Source organism: Clupea harengus, chromosome 14, assembly GCF_900700415.2.
Source record: "Clupea harengus chromosome 14, Ch_v2.0.2, whole genome shotgun sequence".
In the NCBI taxonomy this organism is placed as follows: domain Eukaryota; kingdom Metazoa; phylum Chordata; class Actinopteri; order Clupeiformes; family Clupeidae; genus Clupea; species Clupea harengus.
In genome coordinates this window covers 24,264,610-24,288,357 of record NC_045165.1, presented here as the reverse complement: position 1 = coordinate 24,288,357, position 23,748 = coordinate 24,264,610, and the positions used below count along the sequence as shown (strand labels likewise).

Sequence of the window (23,748 nt, the reverse complement as noted above, 5' to 3'; positions counted from 1 at the left end):
CTAGCAAATGGAAAAAATACCCATCAGTACTGGAACAAGCGCAACAAAAATTCCAATCATTTAGTCATTTTGTTTTTTTGCATTGCAGCTCATGGACAAGGAAAGAAAATTGAGACCCCCCCCCCCCCCCCCCCCCCCCCCCCAAACTATTTCTTTTTGGTTTGTGATTTTTGTCCCAGCCTACCGTGTATGTGCGTTCTCTGCTGTAGAAAAGTATGACGTATGATTAGCCTCATTTTTGTATCGACACTCTTAATGACTTAGTAATAAATATAATAGGATCTTAATGTGCTACAGGAAAAACAAACGGTTGACTGTGCTGTTGGAAAGACAAAGAGTAACCTGACTAACGGTTTGAAATGGAAAGCTTGTCTTGTACCATTTTACTGTAGCTCTTTTTTTTTTTTTTTTTCCTTCATTTTCTTCTGGTGGTTGGCAGTGTCCAAACGTTAGGATGTTTTAAATGGAATCATATAATCAAGAGACGCATTCCAGTTTTAACTCTTCAAAGCAGAATCCTCAGTTTTTATTGTAGGTCTTACAATATCAAGTAGTCTCCATTCCCTCTTGTAGCATTAAAAAGATCAGATAGAAAGCATTTGCATTGGCTATGTGGATTTAATTTTGTGAAAACTAGAGAATAGAATATTAAGGATTTTGACCTGTATCTGAAAGGAAGGCTAAAATAGTCTATGGAGTTTCAATTTGGATAGACTAGTGGAGAATTTATAGGTATCACTTAGCCCAAAAAAAAAATAAAAAAAATAATAATCCCATTGACTGGTCCTAGTTTTTCACTTTAACAGTTCCCTATAGTTAGGAAGTCTTTCTGCAGAAGTCTCACAAACACTCCTTTTTGGTCGTGGTACACACTTCACTTGAAGCATGTCTGAATAGAAATACAATAAAGAAAAACGTGGGGCTGTCTAGTGACCAAAAAAAAAGTTAAAACTTGTTGGAAAAAAAATCCTTGCATGTCTTTAAAAATTACACTGGAATGGGAACCAATGCTGTATGCACCAAGATGAAGAGACCGATATAGTACTTTTAAACAGGCTTGTACACATTTAAGGACGTGGGTGGGGTTGGTTAGTCCAGTGATTGTTAGATTTGGACCACTATTGTGTTTTTGCTAATCATTGATTGTAGTCCCTAAAAAGCCTTGTGAAAATGTCTAATGCCCTATGTATCAGTTATGTAACATGAATAAAGATGACATTTTATAAACCAAAACGGAATTTCCATTTGTCTTTAATTTGAATCCGCAATATATCCTGTGGTTTAAATTTGCCACTGTTTACGCTAGTCCCACTGACCTGGTGACCTGGTAATTAAAGAAATTATGTAAATGCCTTATTATTTATTAGCCTAATAAGACAACATTAAAGGTAGATGTTTAATCTGTAGGAATATATGTAATATTTATATATTTTTAACACGTGGCAACGTGCAGAAACGTTCTGCTTTAACGTGAATGAAGCCTGCACTGTTAATCGTTTCTGTTAATGTCACTGACGGAAGAAAGGCTTTGAGACGCTTTGAGACGAATCATGAGGGTGGGTTTTTATGTGAATCGTCCTGTCCTCACCTACAGGCAGGCTTGTGTACTGCAATTCAGCTGTACGTTGGCTGACCGTGTACGTCGGCGATTACTTTTAGTAGGCTGTCCATAAATCTTTATCCTAACATATTTCCAGTATACGTATGCTGACCGTCAAGAGCTAGAAGTAAAGCCATTCAAAAAAAAATCCATACACATTTTTTGCATTGCTCTTTTTCTCCAAAGGAGAGGATACAGTAAGGAATTTTCCTATTCACTAATTGTGTGTAGACCCATGCAACATGAAACGATCAGGGTGTTTCACGCATTAAGGATTTTTTTAAAGAGCAAACGCCATAAAAGTCAGATGTGCCCATTCATCAGATTTTGTGCCTTCTGTTGAACTTCTGTTTATCTCAGTGTTTTCATAGTATTTCCTCAACAGTGTCTCTAAAGAAGGTCTCGGGAATTGTGTGTGATTTAAATTGGTTTGTGTTGTGGTTAATAGCCATACTAGACATATCGTCATGATATAGGATGTTGTGTTGACCTAATGAACTAATGACAAACCCTACAGATCGCCCAGATTGTCATTGCGGTGAGATCTCCTCAATCATAAATAAATAAAAATCCCTTTCCTTGGTCTCTTTCTTATTACCACTGATTATCACAGATTTGTGTAGGCATGTCCATAGCTTTTAAAGTGTTGACATTAGAATATTATTGGAACCTCATTATTTCCACCATGTGTTTTTGTGTAAAACTTGTGTTTTTATTTTGATTTGACGTTTCTTCTAGTGACGTAGTTCCGTGTGGAATCATTTCCGGGAGTTATATTCCGTTAGTAGCATTTGTAGCCACCCTTGCTAGTACCTTGTACTATCATTTTTAGAACAAGAAAGTTTTGGGGTTTTATACGTCGTTAGATAGTAACCAAGTCATATAATCGTGTAAAGTGATAGTTCAATTGACAGGGTGGCATAGCCTATTTCCAGAAGAAACAAGTCAGAAGAACCCAGGTTAGCAAATTGGCTAGCGTTAGCCAGCCATAGAAGAAATTTTGCTCGCTATTCAGGGTAACGACGGTGACAACTGCAGAGGAATAAGATACATCATTAATAAGCTAACTGCAGTGAAACGATGATGTTTTTAAAGTAGTTTAATACATGGACACATGGTACGTGAAGATGAGGACTATCCTACTTTGTGCAGTGTTACTTTACCCTTGTTGGGTAAACTGTGTAACAAGCCCTACATTGCTTCTGGAGGAGCTCTCACGGGAAGATGATAAGGAATTTGGTAAGTGACATTACCGTTAACGGTACTTGCTGTCTCACCATGCCAGTTAGATAGGCTGACAGATGCTACTAGTTAGCTTAATGTGTTATTTATATAATTCTTGGACTGTTAAGTCCTATTTAGCTTCCTCTTGTGAAAAGCAGGTGTTTTCAATATTGAAAATTCCAAAGAAATTCAACTGTATTCCACAGCATTTGTTAAGTCCTATGTCTGTGTAATTCTTAGGTTATATAAGGTTGTAGGTAACGTTAGTCCAAATAAGCTTGTTAATGAATGTGATAATGGCAGTTACACAAGCTCATTTAGCAGTCATTCCCCCAGTTTTATTGCTTCTTTGAATCGTAATGAGTTTCACGCTCACGTCTTGTTTTATTTTTGGCCACCTTGGTTTCACATCTAATTTTCAAGCACCAGCAGTCATCACTTCACACTAGACCTCGTTGGCTTGTTTAGCGTTTTTCAGTTATGTTGCAAATGGTACACCACAGAAGTAACAGACATACCCTTGCAGAAAACGTTCCCTGTCCCCCATCTCTCTCCTCTCACTCTTACATTCTCTTAAAGTGTTAACTTCTCTCTGTCATTCTTGCTAAATGCAATCATATCGACAGTGAAACACAGGGTGCTTTGCACTGTTTACTCCTAACTATGTGGATCGCTAATCAAACTCTCTGCAACACATTCAGGTTTAAAGCACTTTTAATCTTACGGTGACACTAAACTAATTCCGACTTTGAAACCCTGTGCAGGTATGCTTCGCTCCCTGCTGGCTGACTTTGAGGTCCTCCCAGTCTCTAGCTTACAGAAGCACTCCCTAAGGAGGAGGGATCTTGCCCCACGCTCGCATGTGGAGCGGCTGGTCAGCTTCTCTGCACTAAAGAGGTACGGTCTAGTCACTGGGTCATACACAAAGGCTGTCCCTGTGTGTGTGTGTGTGTGTGGGGGGGGGCTTCTGACCTTATGCTCCAACAAAACAATCAACGGTGAAAGCTGGTACAGCAGGCCTCTGTGTGTGCCGCTTGGCACTGTGGGGTTTTGAGATTTTTGCCGCTCTGCAATGAAGCAGCCTCAGGCACAGCGCGTGATATTTGGAATCTGCTTGGTTTTGGCTTGTGAAAGTGTAATGTAAGCACTGGAATACTCCATGTTGGTACATGTCCGGTATTTGCATGAACTGACATTTTAAACTGACAGTTTCTTCATAATTGTCAGCAAAACTATTTAGGAAATGGGGGTTACTATTCTATACTATACTATGTGGTAAAGCAAATGTGTATTTCTGCAGGAATTTTCAGCTTTACTTGACAACAAACACAGACCTCTTCACAGAGAATTTCAAAACAATCTTCCTCAACAAACAAGGGAAGGAAGAGCAGTATGATGTTCAGATGGAGAACTACTTCAAAGGCCATGTCGTAGGTAAAATCACTAAAGCAGTATCTTCATTTATGTGTGTGTGTGTGTGTGTGTGTAAGTGTCAGGTAGAGATGAGCATGGTAGCCTCTGCGTTCGTCATAACTAAGAGTGGTAGTTGTGGAGGCTCCTTCAGGTGTAAGAGTATCAAAGAGGTTTTCTCTTGCTTCCCTGCGTAGGGGAGGAACACTCTCGTGTGCAGGCACATATGGATGGGGACGAGTTCTCCGCCCATATTCTCACAGATGAAGCAGAATACAACGTAGAGGTGAGAAGGGACTGAAGACACATTCTGTCTATCATAGGGCATACGTTGCACTTCATGCTAGAATACTCGTTTATTGCTTTGTATTTATTTATATAGTATAACTTCTTAATACCAACTACCTATATCAGACTCTTCTTGCCACTTCATCAAGAAACAAGAGTATACTATGGACATATATTTCTTTAGGTTTAATATAATTAAACAGATAAGAGTGCTTTAGATTTCAACAGTAGGATGGAATATGGAATGTAAACAAAACAAGTACAAAATGTTTAGTGTGTCCAATTTATTGTATTGGTATATCTTTTTGAAAACATTTGTGATCTATTTGAATTAATATGTAATAAATTAATGTGTTGTTCAATTGTTAATGGACTTATTGATTGGTTGATTGATTGATTGATTGATTGTTTGTTTGTTATCCCATAAGCCTCTGTGGCGGTTCACGGAGACGACCCCTGATGGCCGGCTGTTGGTGTACCGTTCCGAGGACATCAGAAACATCAGCCGGCTGGCCTCATCCAAAGTGTGCGGCTACGTCAACGCTGCCGACCGGGCCCTGGTGCCAGAGGAGGCCAGAGTGGCAGGAGAAGAGGAAGGGGAGGGGGAGGAGTCGACAGGTAAATGCACTCTGTGTGTGTGTGTGTGTGTGTGTGTGTGTGTGTGTGTCAAAGAATATGTGTGTTTACTTTTGTATTAGTGTGTGATGATGTTACCATATGAATGTGAGAGAGCTTGAATATAAAGACACATTTACTTCCTGTCTCCTATCAGGCACACGTGTGTTTTAATGGGGGTATGTGTATCTTTATTTCTGTATTTATGCGTGTGTGTGTTTTTAGGGTCGTCAAAACAGAGTGCCAAGACCTTTTTCTTTTGATGAAAGCATTTTCCTTTATTAAGACACAGCCTCTGCCCTGTACCGCATGTTCAGTCTGTGCATCAGTGAGCCTAAGAGAAAGAGAGAGGGAAAAAAAAAAAAGGAAGTGGGCCTTTTCAAAGCCGTGAGTCAGCTGTTTAGAAAACTGCCCAGGACACTGAACTAGCACTCAACTCATTCAGGTCTGTCGTGACCTCCGTCAGTCTATTTTCAAGATGACCTGTTCTCCAGAATTGAATGAAAGCACATGCGGCATGGAAAATGACTGTTTGTGAAGCCTGTGTCTTTGTGAACAGGCTGTACTGTCTTAAACATTTAGCTGGTTCACTGGTGTGGAACATATCAGTGGTAATGGGAATGTGCATGATGATGAGGAGGAGGAACAAGTCACAAAGGCTACTCCAAGCTGCCCAGTCCTTTGGGAGTGATTGTCAGAGCGGCTTCATTTTTAAATACTAATTGGCCTAAAACAAAAGATTCATTATTTGCACTGCCACCAACAACTGAATGTTGGTTATTTTTAGTTTTCAGTATCTATCAGAAACAGTTATGAAATCATGCTGACTTAGCTATCAGATAATATTCAAATCCAGCAGTATTCAAAATGGAGTGTTCACCCCCCCCTCAAAGAAAATGTTGTCCTTACTCATCCTTGTACCAGTCGAACCCCACCTCCACACAGGAGTTAGATAGCAGTATGTTTCTCTTTGTGTCTTTGCATTGAGAGTGAATGGTGTCAAGTTCTTTGCGGTCACTGACATTCTTCAGGATTGCACATTTGGTGTTGTTCTAATCAGCAAAAGCTTACATTGATTACTATCAGGCAGTGAAGGGCGTAAATGCAAAATGTTCTTCAATGTGTGATTTGATACCTCTGTTGTCAAGTGTTGACTTAATAGGCCTCTAATTCATCTTTCCCTGGTTTCCTCATTGCCCCTTTCTGGCCCCCTGCAGAACCCCTTCACAGACAGAAGAGATCCACACATGACCACAGGAAAAACACCTGCCCCCTACTGCTGGTGGCTGACTACCGCTTCTTCAGGCACATGGGCCGCGGAGAAGAGAGCACCACCCTCAACTACCTGGTGAGCCGCTGGAGCTGGAGAAAACACTCACGATCACTTAGCCACAGGAACAATTAGCCACATGTGACATCGGTCACATGCAGACTTATGTATTCGGCCTGTTGTGTACTAGTTGGAGCACAAGAAAATTCAGACTGTCTGTGGTCCCATACCCGGTAACCTAATTTCAGTATAATTTCTGATCACATTAACACATTAGGTATAAACTGCAATGTGCCCTATTTACCGTATATTGTTAATGTGCTGGTAACATATTTTTTCTGCTTTGTCCAGATTGAGCTGATCGACCGAGTGGATGACATCTATAGGAACACCTCCTGGGACGATGATTTCAAAGGTTACGGGGTTCAGATCCAGCAGGTGAGCGAACCCATCAGAGGCCTACTTCAGTGCCCCGCTCCCTTTTGCTCTAGGTAGGTCTAGTCCTGTTGTCTCTGGTGAGATGGGGATCCAGAGAAATAGCCTGGCTGACTGTGAGCTGGCTGAGTGAAAAGCAGAGGCTTGTCTTTCAAGAGGCAGAGTGTTCAGTGCCTCAGGGGGAATCGAATCTGTCCAGCTGGCAGTGGGGAAGAGCAGTCATATTTGGGCACAGCCAAGTCCATGTTCCTGCTACATTGCTTGTCCCCACTGCGTTTCAGTCTGCTTGTTTTTGTCCTCTTAAGCATGTCTGCTGTTCATTTCTTCTTCACAGATTATCATTCACAAAGAGCCCACGTCCGTGTCTACGGGTGGTGTCCACTACAACATGGACGGAAGCCCCAGAGCCAAAAGCCAGGTGTGGGACGTCAAGAAGCTCCTGGAGGTGAGAACCTGTGGAAGTACAGTAACAGGCTGGTCAGAAAACATGCACATGGCGGCAGCACGTATGATGTTCCAGCAGATTGACCAACAGTAAAAGAAACCACTGTTTGTGTAGTAGCTTTGAGGAACAGTATCTGCAAGTTTACAGTTGACTCTACAAGCACCTAATGTTCTTGTTTATCAATTAGATTATCACTAGATCATTTGCATGTAGCTTGTGGTTATGTGATGTATACAATGACTTCAAAGTCAAGGACTTCAAAATTGCTGCTGAAATGTTTCTCTTTTTTTTTTTTTTCCTGTCATGGGATGAAATTTAGGCCCACATTGTGATGTAACAACAAATGTCCACTTGAGATCATTGGAGAATAATCACCTCACCACTTCATTGGATGACCTGGTTGTTGAAACATGCCTCCTCCATTTGTCCCCTTCAGCAATTCAGCGCAGACATCGCAGATAATGCCTCCACCGTGTGCCTGGCTCATCTTTTCACCTACCAGGACTTTGATGAGGGGACTCTGGGACTGGCCTATGTGGCCCCATCCAAACCTCACGCCCTCGGTGGTCTCTGCCCCAAACGTGAGTGCAGTTGTGAATGTATGGAAGAACTCATAATTGTGTTCCTATATACAAACAGATTCTTGAAAAGTATGTACATGTATGTGTTTTCTTTGCTTTTTTCCCAGCATACTATCCATCTGCCTCTGCCAAGAGGCCAAGTTACCTCAACACTGGTTTAACCAGCACAAAGAACTATGGGAAAACTATTCTTACCAAGGTGGGTTTATTAGGCTGCATACGTTTTCTTGTTGCTGACAAGTGTGTGTTTAGTTCAGTTTTCCAAACAAACCAGTCCTAAACCTACAAAAGAGTAAACCCAAATTCAGCGGAACCTGAAATCTGATGGCATTGATATACTCAGGAAGCGGACCTGGTGACCACCCACGAGCTAGGCCACAACTTCGGTGCGGAGCACGACCCAGACAACATCGCCCACTGTGCCCCGACTGACGACCGCGGAGGGAAGTTCGTCATGTACCCCATCGCTGTGAGTGGGGACCATTACAACAACAAGGTACAGCTCCCCTGCCAACACGTTCTGTTCGTACTGTTATTTACAATGAAGAGACTGTCAGTTGGCTTTTCTAACTCAACCTGTAGCTTGTTTAACTGCTGTTGATGACTGGGGAATGCCACTGATGAAATGATCTCCTGTGTTTCTTTGCCTGTCCGTCTGACCCTCCCTTCTTCCCTGCAGCGCTTCTCTAACTGCAGTAAGAATTCCGTCAGTAAGACCCTGAAGTTCAAGGCTCCGGTGTGTTTCCGGGAGAGGAACAGTAAGCTGTGTGGGAACTCCCGCGTGGAGGAGGGCGAGGAGTGTGACCCCGGCCTTCTGCATCGCTACGACGACCCCTGCTGCACCTCAAAGTGCAAGTTCCAGTCTACGGCGCAGTGCAGGTGTGGCGCTCATGAATGCACACACACTGACACACATCCTTAACAGATGTTGGGAGTATTGCCTCTCTGCCACCCCGAGGGCAAACTGGCAATGCTCTGTGTCTGATCCGTTTTAGTTTATGTGATGGAGATACTCTGCCAGCCAGATTCACTTTTCTTTGTGTTGAAAAGGCTCCCAGTTCTTGTTAGAGATGATTTGTGTTGCTGCTTTGATCTTTATAGAATATGCTAAAGCTGTGTGTGTCTGTGTCTGTGTGTGTGTGTGTGTGTGTCGCGCATGCATCTGTACGCTCATAGTGACCGCAATAGCCCATGCTGCAAGAATTGCGCGTTTGAGAGCGCAGAGAAGACGTGCCAGGAGCCCATCACTGCTACCTGCAAGGCCCTCTCGAAATGCACAGGTGAGCACTGGTCCCTATAGCAGCTATATCGCAGATATACATCAGCTATACAGCAGCCACACCAACCACATCACACGCCTGTCAGAAACATAACTTGCTATTGATTTAAATAAGGGTTACATAACCTAAGTCAATTGAGCAATTTGACTTGCACTGTGAGCATGGCACAATGTCTGTAAACACTGTGCCAGTAGTAAGCGTCCTCTCCTTGTTGACAGGGGTCAGCAGCGAGTGCCCTGCCCCGGGCAACCTGCCTGAGGAGACGGTGTGTGTGGACATGGGCCGATGCCGTGGAGGGGAGTGTGTGCCCTTCTGTGAGGCACTGCACGGCCTGGAGTCCTGCGCCTGCAACGGTGAGCAAACTGCTTACTGCAGTCCATGCGTGATGTTTTCTGTCCGAAGTACATGAGAGTAACTTAAACTCTTCAGTATCCCGTTATGGATTGTGGTTATGTATTTAAGCAGATGATTAAAAAAAAACATCTTCAAATGTATTATTACAGTGGAATGATTGTATGGCCGGGTCTTTTGATGGCCTATGAAAATATATAAAAAAAGGAGGATTGAGAAAGTTTGTCAGCCAGATTATTGCTGCCACAACTGGTTATTCCCTCCAAGAGCAATGGCAAACACTGTTTGGACTGTTCTCTGTGTTCAGGCTGTATGCAGTGTTTTGTCTACACATGAAACTATTAAGCTGTGTTAGTAGTGTTTAGTCTGTTCATCAAAAATGTAACAAAATGTATTAAACAATGACTAAAAATGTATCTAAATAACGAACATGACCAAACACAGAAGTGGTGCTGACCCCACAGATGGTCGTCCTCAACCTCCAGATGGGTGGCAGTCATTGAGACAGGAAAGAAATCCAGTCACGTGTCTGACTGCTCTGTCTCGTGTGTGTGTGTGTGTGTGTGTGTGTGTGTGTGTGTGTGTGTGTCTCCAGAGACTGATGACTCATGCAAAGTGTGCTGCAGGAACGCAGACGGCCTCTGCACGCCATTCAACGCAGACAGCGGCAACTTCCTGTTCCTGCGCAAGGGCAAGCCGTGCACCGTGGGCTTCTGTGATGAGGGGGTGCGTGCACATCACGGCTTGCTTCAATGCTAGAATGATTGATCTCACCTGGGGGAAATCATCAAAGCTAGTATAAGGGTAGACTAGAGTATATGCATAACAAGTACGCTTTATTACACCAGAGACAATGCCTTAATGTTGAAAATTGTACAAAGTGCCAATAACTATCACTTTGTTGATGGCCGATGTGCAGCCCCTATTTTAATCTCACAACACGCCGCGGTGCAAATGCAATTCAAGTTGAGTAACACATTTGTGCAAAGGTTTCAGATGGGCTGTGCATGTTTCTATAATAGTGAATTGTCATATTACTAGTCCTAGCACCTTGTGCCACATATTATGCTCTCACAAAGTACTGCCAAAGATACAACCCAAACTGACCTGTGTACTATTCAGTATCTGGTGAACTTGCTGGCATTGGTCATGTTTTCTTTATTCCTGTTTTTGCTTGATCTCGTGTGACTTATTCGCCCTCTCCAGGGGAAGTGCATGAAGCAGGTGCAGGATGTCATCGAGAGGCTGTGGGACTTCATCGACAAGCTTGACATCAACACTTTTGGTGAGAATAGTGGCAAGTGGGCAACTATAGCTCTTAAAAAAGAAAAAGATGCCTCTCGCAGTTTCAATAACGGTTTACGCTTTACAGTAAAGCTCCCCCTCGCCTCTCTCTTCTGCAGGGAAGTTCCTAGCGGACAACATTGTGGGCTCAGTGGTGGTGTTCTCCCTCGTCTTCTGGATTCCCCTCAGCATCCTGGTGCACTGCGTGGTAAAGACTAGCCTCACACTTCTCTCAACCCAGCCTGTCTGCTCACAGCACAAACCGTGTAACGTGTGTTACTTATTACTCCTGGATGTTGTTTTTTTTCTTTTTCTAGGACAAGAACCTGGACCTGGAGTACAACAAACACCTCATGTACCCCAGTGTAAGTTGCAGGCACCTCATTTAGGTTCTCCTCTCATACATCACTTGAAATAAACACACAAATGTGACACTTAATTTAGCGGTCCTGACTGACTAACCGTGCCTGTTTATGGAGTGGGGAAAGAGAGAGAGAGAGAGACTGACAGACAGGACATGCAGGCATTGCTTACATGTGGTCTCAGGTAACTTCCTAATGGAATGTTTTGAGTGTGTGTGTGTCAGCTGAGCTGTAAATGGCTAAACTTGACTTGTCCCATCACTGTTTGCCCCACCTGCCGTGGAACTGCAGCAGATGGTGGTGGAGGTGTGTAGTAAAGCCCTGGCCTCAGGTGAGTGTGTGTCAGGCTGGCTGTGCACCTGCTAGATTGTCGCAGGAGTATAAAGAAGGAATGCTAGCTCGTGTCTTGTGTGAGAGGTGGTGTCTGTCGTCACAGTCAGGCGTACGTCGGGTTTTGGAAGTTGGGTGGGTGGGTAGGTGGGTGGGGGTCGGGGGTGTTTTGGATTGCAGTTTGCAGCTGTGGTTTGCCGTTGTGGTTTGCCCCTGCATCTGGCCTGCACGTGTGGTAATGTTGAAGTGTGTCCAGTCAAGCCGTGTTTCCTCCCCTTACACACAGCTTGCGTGTTGTTTTTATTTTGATGTTCTGAGTGAGTAGATGAGAGTTAGCACTAGCCCCGGTGGTCCATCTGAGTTCCTGCCTGGAGCACTGAAGGAGGCTGGCCCCCAGGGCTAGTGTCGGCGCAAGCAGACGCAGCTACCGGGCGTGACTCTCACTTCTGTCTTTACCTCTTCCTCTTCCTCACGGTCAACCCCGCAGAGCGCCGAGATGCTGAGCAACCTGGAGTCAGCGCCCGTCCGCATTATCAAGCCACACTTGTTCTCAGCGGCCCGGGCCTCGGCATCAAGCCCCAGCAGCAGCGGGCCCTCGGGCCCCCTCCCTCCACTGGCAGCGACGGGCGACCCCGGCCCTGCCCCGGCCTCCGCCGGACCCAGAGCGGATCAGCCGCGCATGGCCACCATCCAGGAGGACAACACCAGCAGCGACTCAATGCCGCCGCCGGACGACGAGCTTCCGGAGGGGGCCGTCTTCCCCCTGCCAAGCGACCCTCTGTCCACCGCACACTCCTTCCAGGACCTGAACGAGCAGCAGCAGGGCGCGACCTCGCCGGCACGGGGCGACAGGAAGCGCCTCAAGAGGCAGGCCTGCCTCGACAATAAGGAGACAGAGTGCTGAGGGTTTGCTCAAGCACACGTCCAAACTTCTATATTTGTATGAATATTTCTGTACATACCACACACCGGCAAGGTAATATACACTGTATACTTATGCACAGCTGCAGTCCTATGGGCAAAGAGAAAATGAAGAAAATATCAGGCAGTTGTTGGAGTGTGAGTGCATTAGCAACTGCCCATGTATGTTTGACTATGCCTGTTATGGTTGTCACAGTAAAGATAAATGGTTAAGATACAAGCAGTAGACGCTTAAAGTAGTGTATGAATGCTAGTGGCTGCCTGCTTAGACACTGATTGTGTTTATTTGAGAACTGGAGCTCTGAAAGTGCTTGAACCGAATTGTCTTTGTCAAAGTTCAGATTGATTGTTAACTGGTGAGTAATGGGGATCATTCTCTCCATCTTCTTGTATCAGGAGATGTACCCTCTGTAGATCTGCCTGTGTATGTCCCTAAAAGCCATATATTCATGCAGAAAGGTTTTCTGAACACGTACAAAGCACTAGAGATCAAAGATCCTCTCACTGTACCTGTTTGGTATTCTGACCAGGATAGCGCTTCTTTGCTTAAGAAAAATCCGATCAGTCAGGAATAACTCTCTCCTTTGGTCTTTCACGAGAAGACAATAATGTCACTTTATGGTTACGTTAGTACAGTTATATAAAGGAAACTGCAACAAGACCAGGAAACTCCTGCATTGCAAAAAGGTTTGCTTAAACCACTTCAATACAACTACAAATCATAGTAAACAAAATACGTTTTCCTACTTAAGTCGGAAGTGCCACTAAATTTGCACTCTAAACCAGGGACCCTGTGATCTTCTTTGAGTGACACTTTCCTGTATATTTGAATGCTATTAAGTCACTCTGATTGCAGAAAATATAGTTCACGTTGTTGGAATGCATGTGTCATTACGGCACTAAAGTAGTCTTAGTAGGTCATGAATGATTAACACGGACATAAGATACATTTTTGTGGCCTGCAGCCCTAATTTTTACTATTTTACATGTTATTGTGTCTACCAATGATAATGCAATCTCAATGTACTTACTGTCAAATGTGCCTTTACATTTATTTATGTTAATACAATTGAGGGTTTTCAATAGTTTTTTTGTTCAGTATTCAGTGTAATAAAACAGATATTGCCTGATTCTCTGACTCATCCTACATATCTTATGTCAGCTGCAGCCAGCTGACTAATGTGCCATGAAAAATATCCTGTACTTCACCTGTGGAAAAAATTACTTTTTTTAAGTTTTTTTGTATTTACCTGCATGTTCAGTGTGTAAATGATGATTTGCTGTTGACTGAATATGGGTGGGTGTGTGTGTGTGTGTGTGTAGACCTTGAGGTTAAATAGTCATATCTTTGCAGGAATGTCTTCAGATGTCTTGTATTTATTTAACCTCTAGGAGAAAGAAATGTATGTATGTGTTGTGTTAAAAACTGTTACATTTGACCACTGTCATTATGAGAACCTGAATTAATAAATGGCCTCAGAGATATCATATTCTGCTATACCTGCTTCTCATTTCTACTGAGTCATTAACCAGAACACATTTGCAAAAACATTTATTTAAACACCTTGTCCTACTCAGCAGGACTGCTGTACACTTTTTTTATCTGCTCTACTTAAAACATCCATAACATAACACATAATTCACTGTCAAGACAAACGGCGGTCGCTTCATAAAGTTTGCCAGTCATCCTCATTCAGCTACCTTGCCAGGAAACGCTAGGTGCTAGTGCTGCCCCTCAGTGGTAGCGGAGTCTCCCTTACGGGCATTAGCACAGCAGACTGCTCTCTGGGCTTTGGGGGTCCACGTCCCCCCAGTAAGGCAGGATGAGAGGCAGTTGACTGACACGACTCTCCAGGAGTCTCCACAGGTGTTGTGCTACAAACTGATTCCCCTTGTCCGAGAGGTGCAGGCCGTCAGAGAGGTAGACCGAGAAGTCCTGAGGAAGCAATTTCTTTATGTTACTAATGATCGCTTTGAGTCTGTGGCTAATGTAGTATTAAATGGCAAGTGTGTGGTTTTAATTCTAAATTGAATATGCAATGAAACCCCTGTGTATGTCAAAACACACATTGAGAATCACATCATGTTCACACACCTTATCTGGACCAATAATCTTTCCTTTCTGTTTTATGCTATTAAAACCATTTCCTGTTTTGAAGACAGAAACAAAGTCATGCAGCTTCAGGACCAGAATCTACCTACCCTAGTAGCTCCACTGTGAGCTGCATGTCTGAGGCTAACGGAGAGAACAAACCCTTGTGAGTTCTCTGAAGGTTTAAGCTTACTCCTCATTCTGAGGCTCCTGTCAGGCAGGCATGAATCAGCCACAAGCTCTTGGCTACATACAGCTTGGTCAGAGCGGAGTGTATAATCAGAGTTGAAGCAGAAATGAAAAGCAGATTGTGCTTTAAAAAAAAAAATCTCCAAAGGGGACACTCATCTACACTGCCACACCGACTGAAAAACACTGGCAATAATAGATAGACGCAGTGCTGCAGAGCATGGAAGGAGACGTACACATTTGCGGGATGTGTGTGTTAAAGGGTCCTGTGTCCTTATATGCTCTCACCTGGCCATCTTTCTGCATTAGGGTCCAAAGGTCAAGTACATCAGCTCCACACTGACTGGCGGACCTCACACAGGCCTGTGCATACTGTCCAGCAACAGCGTTAGTACGATTCAGAGCGCAACCTACAGTCAGAGAGAAATACAGTAAGCCACGGAATGGAAGAAACAGACTTTAAAGAGCTCTAATAACGTGACATTATCATGAGGTGTGTGGACCTTTCAGGACACACTGTTTCTCCCAGTCAGCTTCATTGAGAGGAGGTGGGGTGATGAAAATGACTTTGTCTTCAGGCACGCCTACAGAAGCCAAATACTGGGCAATCTCCTTCAGATTCTCAGCGTATTGCTGTAAGGGGATATGCTGTTGTGGGTTCTTATCTGAGAGCAAAAATGGACGGACACAGAGAAGATCTTGGTTAGGTATGTACGACTGGAACAGACAATTCCACAATGTATTTAAATATGACCACTGTGATATCGTGTTTGCCTTCTAAAGCGCAGTCGTTGGCTCCAAAAAAGACAGTAACAGCTGCGATGTGTGACACTGCCGAGGGTATGACGCGAGGAAGCACAATCTTGGCCCATCTTGTGTTGTAACCTGACAAACCTCTGTTCACCACGTCACATTTCCTAACAAGCATTGCAATCAAAACACAAAAATGTGACTTTAGCCGTCACCCAAACCATAGCCTATTAAACGTTAGTGAATCTGTTGTAAAGGGACTATTATTCACCTGGCAAGTTTATCTGCGATTTCAGAGCCCCATCCGTTTGTTTGGAATGAAAACTGTAAGAAGGAAAACACTTTTTCTCAGGTTTCTTGATCTATAATGAGCATTTTTTGTCAAGGGTATCCCTTTGGGTTCTCAAGTCACTTACTTGTGTAATAGAGTCTCCAAAAAGAATGACCTGAGGCCAAACAATGTGCTTTATTTTGGACATTTTGGATCTTTTGTCCAGACACCGCAGCCACTTCAGTCAGAGATTTTAGACAGGGGAGTGTAAACAGACTGTACAAGGGAAAGGGATCTTTGACGTAAAGTATTTGCTTCTGCCGGGTTTTGTACCATCGAATTTTCTTGTCCGAGAGTAACCCACAAGATTGAGTTGTGCCCTCTGTTGGACGGCGGTGAAACTATTGTAGTAAAGCAATTACAATGTAACATCTTCGCGTATGAAACAGAGTGTTACGTGAATTCAAGCGTTCTAACCTGTACAGTGGCAATACTGTTTCTTTACACATGGCCGTAGATGGGAGTACGCATACGGTATGCTAGTTTTTAGCCATTTTAAACGTTTTCACGAGCTGATATTTTAAATAATATTGATTCGCTGCCGCATTAAAACACACGTGACTGTTACTCTAAGAAGATTCTATGGACAATTTTCACATGGATATTTAACCAAAAATCCCATAGTTTTTATGACATCTTGTGTTTAGTTGTGCTTCCCCTTTAAGCTGGGTTGGGTGGAGCTCCAAAGGAAGTGAAGTGTCAACGCGACTTTCGCCAAAACAGAAAGAAGTGAGGACGGCTGCTTTGATGAAATTACACACCCAGTATAGCATTTAAGTGGCACAGATCAAGTTCAGAACAGAGGTATGCCCCGCATCACTGCTTTCACTACTCCACATAAGTGTTTTATAAGGAAAACGGTGAACATTTGAGTGGAAGAAATACGAAATAAGTTGTAGTTGAAATGTGGGCTACGGGTGTGGGTGGGGTGGGCTGTAAGTGTTTATCCTAGCAACGGGTTTCCGTTACTTGCACTGGGGAATAATTTACTGATCCTGGACAATGAGCCTTCATTGAGCTCGAGTTTACAAGTTTACACAACGTGTAATAGGCGCGAAGTCTAATCCTTGTACGCGTGTGCGAAAGTAGACTACTAGGTCTTATAGAAAGTTATTGAAAGTTCTGAAACATTTTATAGAGAGCAGTCTAAACCACATGCGGACATATTTGTACTTCATATGACATAGTCCAATTAACTTTTGCATGATTATAATGCATAAAGCTTTTTGTTGTTGAAAGGAATGGTTCAATTCCATGCTGTGTTCATCAAAAGGTCGCGTGAAACCATACTTACTGCAGAGGTATTTCACCATTAGAATTGTTGGGCTCAGTTCAAACTTCTAGCCTCGTTTAGTTGGCTTAACGGATATGTCTAGAAGCGATGTCTTCACTGAAATTGACCACAGTGTTTCACCGTGAGGTTTCTGAAGAGCACTGTGTACGAGTGTGCATGCTTCGTGTTCACGTGTTCTGTGGTGAGCGTATTTCCCTCAAAACGTGTGAGACAGATAAACACCTTCCGAGAAAATGTGACACTTCAGCTAGACAGTATAATTTTAGACACGAATGTGCTTAAGTTTTTGGTCTGTGATGTCAGTCAGTACTGTCTTCATTCAGGAGTCATCTACTGGATGGCTGGACAGCTGTGGACACGGTCGTCATGGTGAAATATGTTCCGAAAGGTCAAAAAGCGTCACAGCAGCAGCAGTTCTCAAAGTAGTGAGATAAGCACTAAGAGTAAGGTAAGACAACCCCATTTAAATAACTCGTTAACAACTTGGAGTGAAAAACAGACCAGTCTTCCACTGACAAAAGCTGTCACTGTCACTCTTTTTCTGCCTTTTTCCACCAGTCAGTAGACTCCAGCTTGGGAGGCCTTTCCAGGTCAAGCACTGTTGCTAGCCTTGACACCGACTCTACCAAAAGCTCAGGTTTGTAGCAGTTATGTGATATTATAGTAATGACCTGACACATTTTAAGCGACAGTTTGAAACGTATTTTTGCTTTCACACAGCAGGGAACAGTGCCACAGAGACCTGTGCTGAGTTCAGAGTCAAGTATGTGGGAGCAATTGAGAAGCTGCACTTTGACATGAGCAAAACCCTACAGGAACCTCTGGACCTAATCAACTACATTGATGCTGCTCAGGTAAATAAAATAATTAGTCATAAAACAACCATATTATTGTAGTTATTGAACTGAAGTTTCTTGAGTTTGAAGCTACATACCTTTGTGTAAATGTCTTCCCAACATACTGTGAGATTTCTTAAGATTAAGGTTGTTGGTGGTATAGTACTATATCTCATCGATAGTCCATGTATTTTGCTGATAATAGCAAGATGGAAAGCTGCCATTTGTGCCCGGAGATGAAGAGATGGCCTTAGGCGTGTCCAAGTACGGAGTCAAAGTAGCTTCATTGGATCAGTGTGTAAGTCTTCGTCCTCCTCTCAATACATATACATGTCACTAACTCAATACATATACATGTCACTAACTCAATAAGTCTGTTCTACCCCAGGTCAGTATGCATCGGCTTGAATTCATCTCCCTAAGAGTTCTTCTCTATTCGAATTTCTCTGGCTCATCACTTTCAGATACACACACACACGACATGTGCAAATGAGCAATATGCTTCATCACTGGCTGAGTGCTGTGCTGTGCTGAGGCCAGATGGCAATTATGTATCCTGTCAGATGGTGCAAAATATTCCATCATGCATTCAATCACCATACAAGTGTAAGTGGGAAACCTTGCATCCCAGCAAGGTAGAAATACATCTGTCTTGGCACAGAATGTTCCACTCTAGCAACTAATCTAAGCACCTAGGTCTTCTCTTCCTTGTCTGGTCACACTTATTGTACAGGGGAGTAATGTTTGGTGTGAAATGTGTTGGTTAGTATGGTCATTTGTCAGGACATAGAACTCAGAGGGACACAGGAGTGAAATTGACAGATGTGTTTTGGCCCACCCTCTGCTCTGTGTAGGACGTGCTGCACCGGCACCCGCTCTACCTGATAGTGCGGATGCTGTGCTATGACGACGGCCTGGGAGCGGGCAAGAACCTGCTGGCGCTGAAGACCACCGATGCCAAGCAACAGGAGTGCAGCATCTGGGTGTACCAGTGCAGCAGTGCGGTAAGTGGGCACCGAAGCAACAGCAAGCCAGTAGATTGTGGGGTGGTGTCAGATGTGTAGTATCTGTGGAAAAAAAACCCTGCAGCTCAACGAGAGAACTGTAAGCAAAGCTCATCGTGTTACTATGTTTGGTGAACTTTTTCAAACTTGGAAGGACTCTGGGACTCAAATTTGCTTTTGCTAATTTTTAACCACATTTGAACCACATTTAACGATCCAGTTCTGAACTGCAATGTTTATTTCCCCATGCTCTCTGTTGCCCTAATACTGTTTTTTTTTCAAGGTTCCTTTCTGGATCTAAAAGTTTTTAGAGTATGTGTGTCTGATAAATCAGAACATGTTGACCTGCTTTCCAATTCTGGAAGGGTATCCCACATTATCGTAACTCGTCTTCCATCTTCATTCCCCAGGAGCATGCACAGGCCATTTGCAAGGTGCTGTCTGCATCCTTCGACTGTGTGCTGACCTCCGAGAAGTCCTGAGGGCTGTCGCGGGGATTTGCGTACAAGGCACAACCTTTGACCCTTGAACTTTTAACCTCTGTGGAAAGCCACCTGGCACGAGCGAGCCCTGGCCCAAATGTTTACCATGTTAACAAAGTACCCCATTTCATATTATCCTGCATGCTGTGACCCAACACTGCCTGACCACCAGTTTCAGTGTATGGGCTCCCATTTTCATGTTTGTAACCTAATTTAATCTATTTAATTTAATACGCCTGCACCTCTAGCATGCAAGTCCTGCCAGGTTAGAAAGAGCTATAGCAGTGGACCTGGCAGAATTGGCATCACACGTGGTACATCGTAAGGTCACTAGACCAAGCGAAGCACAATGATGACCCTTACACCACAGATGCTGTAAATCCTTCTCCCCCCCCCTTTCCTTATCGTGGTGGGATGTCAACCTCCACACCCCCCGGGGTTCTAACCCCATGTTCCCCAGTGTTGTGATCCACGTGGGATTGGATCAGTGATACGGTACAATAAAAGGAATGGAATCCTGATGGCTGGTCTCAGTAAGTGGATTTCTTTGATGGCTGTATGTCAGAGAGTGTCTTCTCTTGAGTTATCGCTCTTGAGCTCCACTGGTGGCAGATCTCCAGGCTCTCTGGCAGCTGTGAGGGATTGAGGGCCTTCAGGTTGATGCTCTAGTGATTTATGACCAGCCCAACAGGTTGCAGGGAGCCGTCTGTGTGACCTTGATGTCTCACCATCAAGTCTGCAGTGAGATGAGTGATATATATATATATATATATATATATCAATCAATATGACCAGTCTTTCTAACATTGAGATGTTCTCCACCAGATGGCACTACAGCTCAATGTCCTTCCTCAACTTTGGGTTTCCTTCCTGAGAATAACCACAGTCCCTTTGATTTAATACATGTACATCTCAAATAAACAGATATATAGATATAATCAGGATAGTCATCTGAATCAGGGTCTTACAAAATGCTCTCATGCAAAGGAAGGAAAGAAGATGACTTGCAGACCACTTTTTCATTTGTTTTCAGTTCCAGTTTCCCATTTATTTTTACAATGTATTAAGAATCAATGCAGTGATCCACACTATATGGAAGTGAATGGTATACTGTAGCTTGTTTGACTTTGTTAAAGTGTACACTGGAGGCCTACACACAAAGGATTGCGTGACATCTTGGTCACCACTCTAGACCAGAGGTCATAACGTAGTTCTGTTCACATTTAAATATACACAAAAAGTACACATTTCTATTTACAATTCCAGTCCTTTTTTTCAGTGAGGTGTGCTTGGCTGTGTCGTCACACCACACGCCTGTCCCCTTCACCCAACAAACGACAGTTCATTGTAGTTCTTTGTCCAATTTCCACCTATGCTACAATGTCAGTTAATTAAACCGTACACACATACATACATACATACATACATACATACATATATATATATATGTATATATATGTGTGTATATATATATATTTATAACACATTCTATAAGAGTTGCTCTGCAACCAAATCAAGTTCTTCATATAAAATGCTCTGTTAACGATATTCCATGATTACGAGACATCTACTCTGGCAGTAGAAGGTGAGTGTGATGGCATGAAAGGATAAAACTGAATGTAGAGGAGGGGGGGGGAATGGTAGACTACGCTCATTATACGACATGGCAGAAAGCCTTTTCATTGTACGTTACAAATCAAAATAAAACAGGCTGACCAAATGACAAGGGGTTAGAGGCACAAGCTGATTCTTCACAGAGGTGCGGCCCAACAGGAACAGAGGTCGGGTGGGGGGAACGTGACAGATCTTGAAGCTCAGTTAATAGATAACAACAACGTGCCACTGAGGGGCTGTCCCATAAGAACAGAGCAGAAGCAATAAAAAGAGCAAATAACAACAAGACACAGTCCTCTTGCTAATTCATGGCACGGAGCTTTCCAGACTGGGCGGCCATGTTGCACATTCATACTCATAAGGAGATGATGGATTCAGGTGCTCACCGACCGCCCCTGATGTCACTGGAGCATCAACACCGACCCCATTAGACTGATCATTCCAGCCCAATTTTGTCACCCCCCCCCCCCCCCAACAAAACATTTATGATCTACCTCCTCGTCTCCCCTCTCAGCTCTCTGTATCTGCCTCTCTCTCTCTCCTGCTTGCTCTCTCTTTCTCTCTATCTTTGTCTCACACACACACACACACACACACACACACACACACACACACACACACACACACACACACACACACACACACACACACCTGTTTCCACATCTCTGTCCTTTACCTCAAGCTCTCTCAGAAAAACACTCTTTCTCTCTCGCACGCGCACACACGGACAACAAACACACATGCTTGTATCGTCTCCATTCCCTCCTTCTACACACACAGAGTGCAGCAGCCTGTGCCCTCCTAGATGTGATCAGTGAGGGCCCTATTTATACACTCCACCTCGCTGAGGCTCGCCTGGAAATGGGGACAGCGGAGCGCCCCCTAGAGGGGCCTCCTGGCACATTCCTGGGATAGCACCATATAGGAAAAGACAAGTTTTAACATTACTCCGCTTTCTGCAGTAGAGTCCTACACACCCAACATCTTCATGAGCAGTTCAGTAACATCAGTGATTAACCTTTTTAAAAAATAAAACATGCCCAACATGGAATGTTAGCAAACAGGTCTACTGTAACATGTCACACAGTTATTTATATAGATATTTAGTAAGAGAGATTCCAACGGATAAAAAATATTTTACATTCGTTTCCTAGTGTCCACTTAGGAAAACGTTCTTTACAGATGTGGATCTGAACACCTCTTCATAACATTAACATTCTTCCTCTTATATTTCAGTTAGGATAAATAGGTAAAAAGTGCATTTATTGCAAAAAAAAAATCACAGACTACAATTTTTTTTTCTTTTTCCTGTTTTTCGCCACAGCCGGAACAAAAGGAGAAAAACAAGGACCAAAAAGATAATGCAACGAAACATGTTCCCATGAGTGCCGAGAGCTTGTACAGGAGAGACGATGACAACGACGATGATGATGATGACGAAGGCGAGACATTCCTATTAAGGTGGGCGCGTGCCGTCATGTCACAAGCTGCCGTGAAGTCACGCTGTCAAATGCAGATGCTCAGGAAGCACCGGCACAGGCACTGGCTTCATGACTGCGAAGATGATTGTGACGATGATGAAGATGGAACAGAGGAAGACCTCGACAGTCGCTTCTCGGCGGGAAAGGGCGACCTCGTCAGCCTCGCTCTGTGTCCGTGACCTCCGCTTGTCAGTCCGATATGAAGAGCACGAAGGTGACAGGAAACGCGCCCTTCCTCATCGGCTCACCTTCTATGTGGCCCAGCTGGAAGATGGAAAACAAGAAATGACATCACTACATTGTCCCCATCACTCCTTGTCTACTTGTGTCTCCTACATACGCCGAGATGAATATTTCTCTGCCACAGAGCATTCCATCTTCTAGAATGTTCTGTGCTAGACTGGCAAGAGTAGGGCTGGGCTTCTCCTATTTCTGGTCAAGCTCATGTTTTTTTTATTTTTATTATTTATGTCATGAATTCTTCTGTAAAAAAAATCTCAATCTTGGCAGATGAAACCAAATGCATCTGAAGGTTTACAGCCCAAAGTGACAGCAGCCATAGTTGTGAGGTGAGGCAGAAAACAGGTTTTTGTCAACTTGAGTGAAGTCATGTGAAAATGCCACTAATGGAGCTAATGCGTGGAAGAAAGAAGAGAGAGAGAGACGGAAAGAGAAAGGAGACCACAGCTGGTCCACAATTCACACAACAACTATAAAAACTGCCCACAGTGGAGAGGAGGAGAGGAAGGAAGGCGAGTGGGACAGTGGCCCAGAATGAGTTCATCGCTGGGAGCACATGTCACCACGCCTCCTGGCGCTCTCACTGTCCCCTCACTCCCACGCAGCCAGCTTCACACCGGACGCCTCTCAGACCCGCCATTATCACACCCTGTCATCCTCACCTCCCTCACAACACAACACACTCATCAGCCACAGAAGTGGGCTAGTGCATGGTAGTGCACTTATGGGCTATGGCAGGTCAGTCAGGCACAGACACTGATGGATGGCTGGGTGATGGCCTGTGTGTGGGGGCCGCATGTGAACCCTGTCAGTGTGGCCTCTACTCACCCACCACTCCTGGTCCTCCTCCCCGTCCACCACGATCACCTCGCCCTCGGTGAAGGTCAGCTCGTCTGGATTGTCCGCCACACAGTTGAAGAGAGCCTTCACCCGCTTCGGCCTCTGTTTCTGTGTGTGTGTGAGTGAGAGAGAGAGGCAGACAGACAGAGTGAGAATGAAGTGAGCGGCGAGGAGAGGATGTTGCATACTGGTTACAGGG

At 44.0% G+C, this 23,748-nt stretch overlaps 4 protein-coding genes and 1 non-coding gene across 14 annotated transcripts in view; 3 read left to right on the top strand and 2 right to left on the bottom strand.

Annotated features, from left to right (window-relative positions):
* The first annotated feature begins 2,344 nt into the window (after window positions 1-2,344).
* On the top strand, window positions 2,345-13,894 carry adam17a (ADAM metallopeptidase domain 17a). The gene is made up of 19 exons (XM_012824190.3): window positions 2,345-2,839; window positions 3,589-3,721; window positions 4,125-4,258; window positions 4,432-4,520; window positions 4,951-5,140; window positions 6,355-6,485; window positions 6,759-6,845; window positions 7,177-7,287; window positions 7,724-7,868; window positions 7,976-8,067; window positions 8,212-8,364; window positions 8,548-8,747; window positions 9,045-9,148; window positions 9,367-9,501; window positions 10,095-10,225; window positions 10,706-10,784; window positions 10,903-10,991; window positions 11,101-11,148; window positions 11,963-13,894. Exons 1-19 carry the CDS (start codon window positions 2,707-2,709, stop codon window positions 12,377-12,379), a joined length of 2,601 nt encoding a protein of 866 aa, XP_012679644.1. The 5' UTR covers window positions 2,345-2,706; the 3' UTR covers window positions 12,380-13,894.
* LOC116223647 lies at window positions 9,705-9,834 on the top strand. Its single transcript, XR_004165198.1, has one exon. It is a non-coding gene; the product is annotated as a small nucleolar RNA SNORA47 (small nucleolar RNA).
* A 37-nt stretch (window positions 13,895-13,931) lies between the features above and the next one.
* On the bottom strand, window positions 13,932-16,008 carry iah1 (isoamyl acetate hydrolyzing esterase 1 (putative)). The gene is made up of 6 exons (XM_012822845.3): window positions 15,844-16,008; window positions 15,699-15,751; window positions 15,452-15,594; window positions 15,181-15,342; window positions 14,966-15,087; window positions 13,932-14,332 (listed from the first exon to the last, which is right to left on the bottom strand). The coding sequence occupies exons 1-6, from the start codon at window positions 15,904-15,906 to the stop codon at window positions 14,162-14,164; spliced, it is 714 nt and encodes a 237-aa protein (XP_012678299.1). The 5' UTR covers window positions 15,907-16,008; the 3' UTR covers window positions 13,932-14,161.
* On the top strand, window positions 15,296-19,895 carry itgb1bp1 (integrin beta 1 binding protein 1). 4 transcript variants are annotated; one of them, XM_031581046.2, is made up of 8 exons: window positions 15,298-15,384; window positions 16,406-16,562; window positions 17,376-17,500; window positions 17,611-17,689; window positions 17,776-17,906; window positions 18,094-18,186; window positions 18,743-18,892; window positions 19,303-19,895. In XM_031581046.2, the coding sequence occupies exons 3-8, from the start codon at window positions 17,429-17,431 to the stop codon at window positions 19,372-19,374; spliced, it is 597 nt and encodes a 198-aa protein (XP_031436906.1). In that variant the 5' UTR covers window positions 15,298-15,384; window positions 16,406-16,562; window positions 17,376-17,428; the 3' UTR covers window positions 19,375-19,895. The 4 variants fall into 4 exon arrangements, with proteins under 4 accessions (XP_031436905.1, XP_031436906.1, XP_012678449.1 ...); XM_012822995.3 differs by having other exon boundaries at window positions 15,300-15,384; window positions 17,773-17,906; XM_031581044.2 differs by lacking the exon at window positions 15,298-15,384 and adding an exon at window positions 16,090-16,232 and having other exon boundaries at window positions 17,773-17,906.
* Window positions 19,896-22,297: 2,402 nt separating this feature from the next.
* The window catches only part of asap2a (ArfGAP with SH3 domain, ankyrin repeat and PH domain 2a), a 52,481-nt gene continuing 51,030 nt past the window's right edge, over window positions 22,298-23,748 (bottom strand). For all 7 annotated transcript variants that reach the window (XM_031580043.1, XM_031580048.1, XM_031580045.1 and 4 more), the window contains 2 exons: window positions 23,538-23,657; window positions 22,298-22,733 (listed from right to left, as the gene is read on the bottom strand). In XM_031580043.1, the coding sequence (XP_031435903.1) occupies window positions 22,659-22,733; window positions 23,538-23,657 (195 nt within the window). In that variant the 3' untranslated portion in view covers window positions 22,298-22,658. The remainder of the gene's footprint in view (window positions 22,734-23,537; window positions 23,658-23,748) is intronic.

What these genes read in the sequence shown, in the direction of transcription:
- iah1 (XM_012822845.3), bottom strand. Translation starts at nt 15,906, where the DNA reads ATGTCCAAAATAAAGCACATTGTTTGGCCTCAGGTCATTCTTTTTGGA. An exon ending in TTGGAGACTCTATTACACAA is followed by an intron (nt 15,752 to 15,843) that starts GTAAGTGACTTG and finishes TCCTTCTTACAG; the next exon opens with TTTTCATTCCAAACAAACGG. An exon ending in CAACGACTGCGCTTTAGAAG is followed by an intron (nt 15,343 to 15,451) that starts GCAAACACGATA and finishes TTTTGCTCTCAG; the next exon opens with ATAAGAACCCACAACAGCAT.
- adam17a (XM_012824190.3), top strand. Translation starts at nt 2,707, where the DNA reads ATGGACACATGGTACGTGAAGATGAGGACTATCCTACTTTGTGCAGTG. An exon ending in GGAGTCCTGCGCCTGCAACG is followed by an intron (nt 9,502 to 10,094) that starts GTGAGCAAACTG and finishes GTGTGTCTCCAG; the next exon opens with AGACTGATGACTCATGCAAA. An exon ending in TGGGCTTCTGTGATGAGGGG is followed by an intron (nt 10,226 to 10,705) that starts GTGCGTGCACAT and finishes CGCCCTCTCCAG; the next exon opens with GGGAAGTGCATGAAGCAGGT.
- itgb1bp1 (XM_031581045.2), top strand. Translation starts at nt 17,429, where the DNA reads ATGTTCCGAAAGGTCAAAAAGCGTCACAGCAGCAGCAGTTCTCAAAGT. An exon ending in CGACTCTACCAAAAGCTCAG is followed by an intron (nt 17,690 to 17,772) that starts GTTTGTAGCAGT and finishes GCTTTCACACAG; the next exon opens with CAGGGAACAGTGCCACAGAG. An exon ending in TGTACCAGTGCAGCAGTGCG is followed by an intron (nt 18,893 to 19,302) that starts GTAAGTGGGCAC and finishes TTCATTCCCCAG; the next exon opens with GAGCATGCACAGGCCATTTG.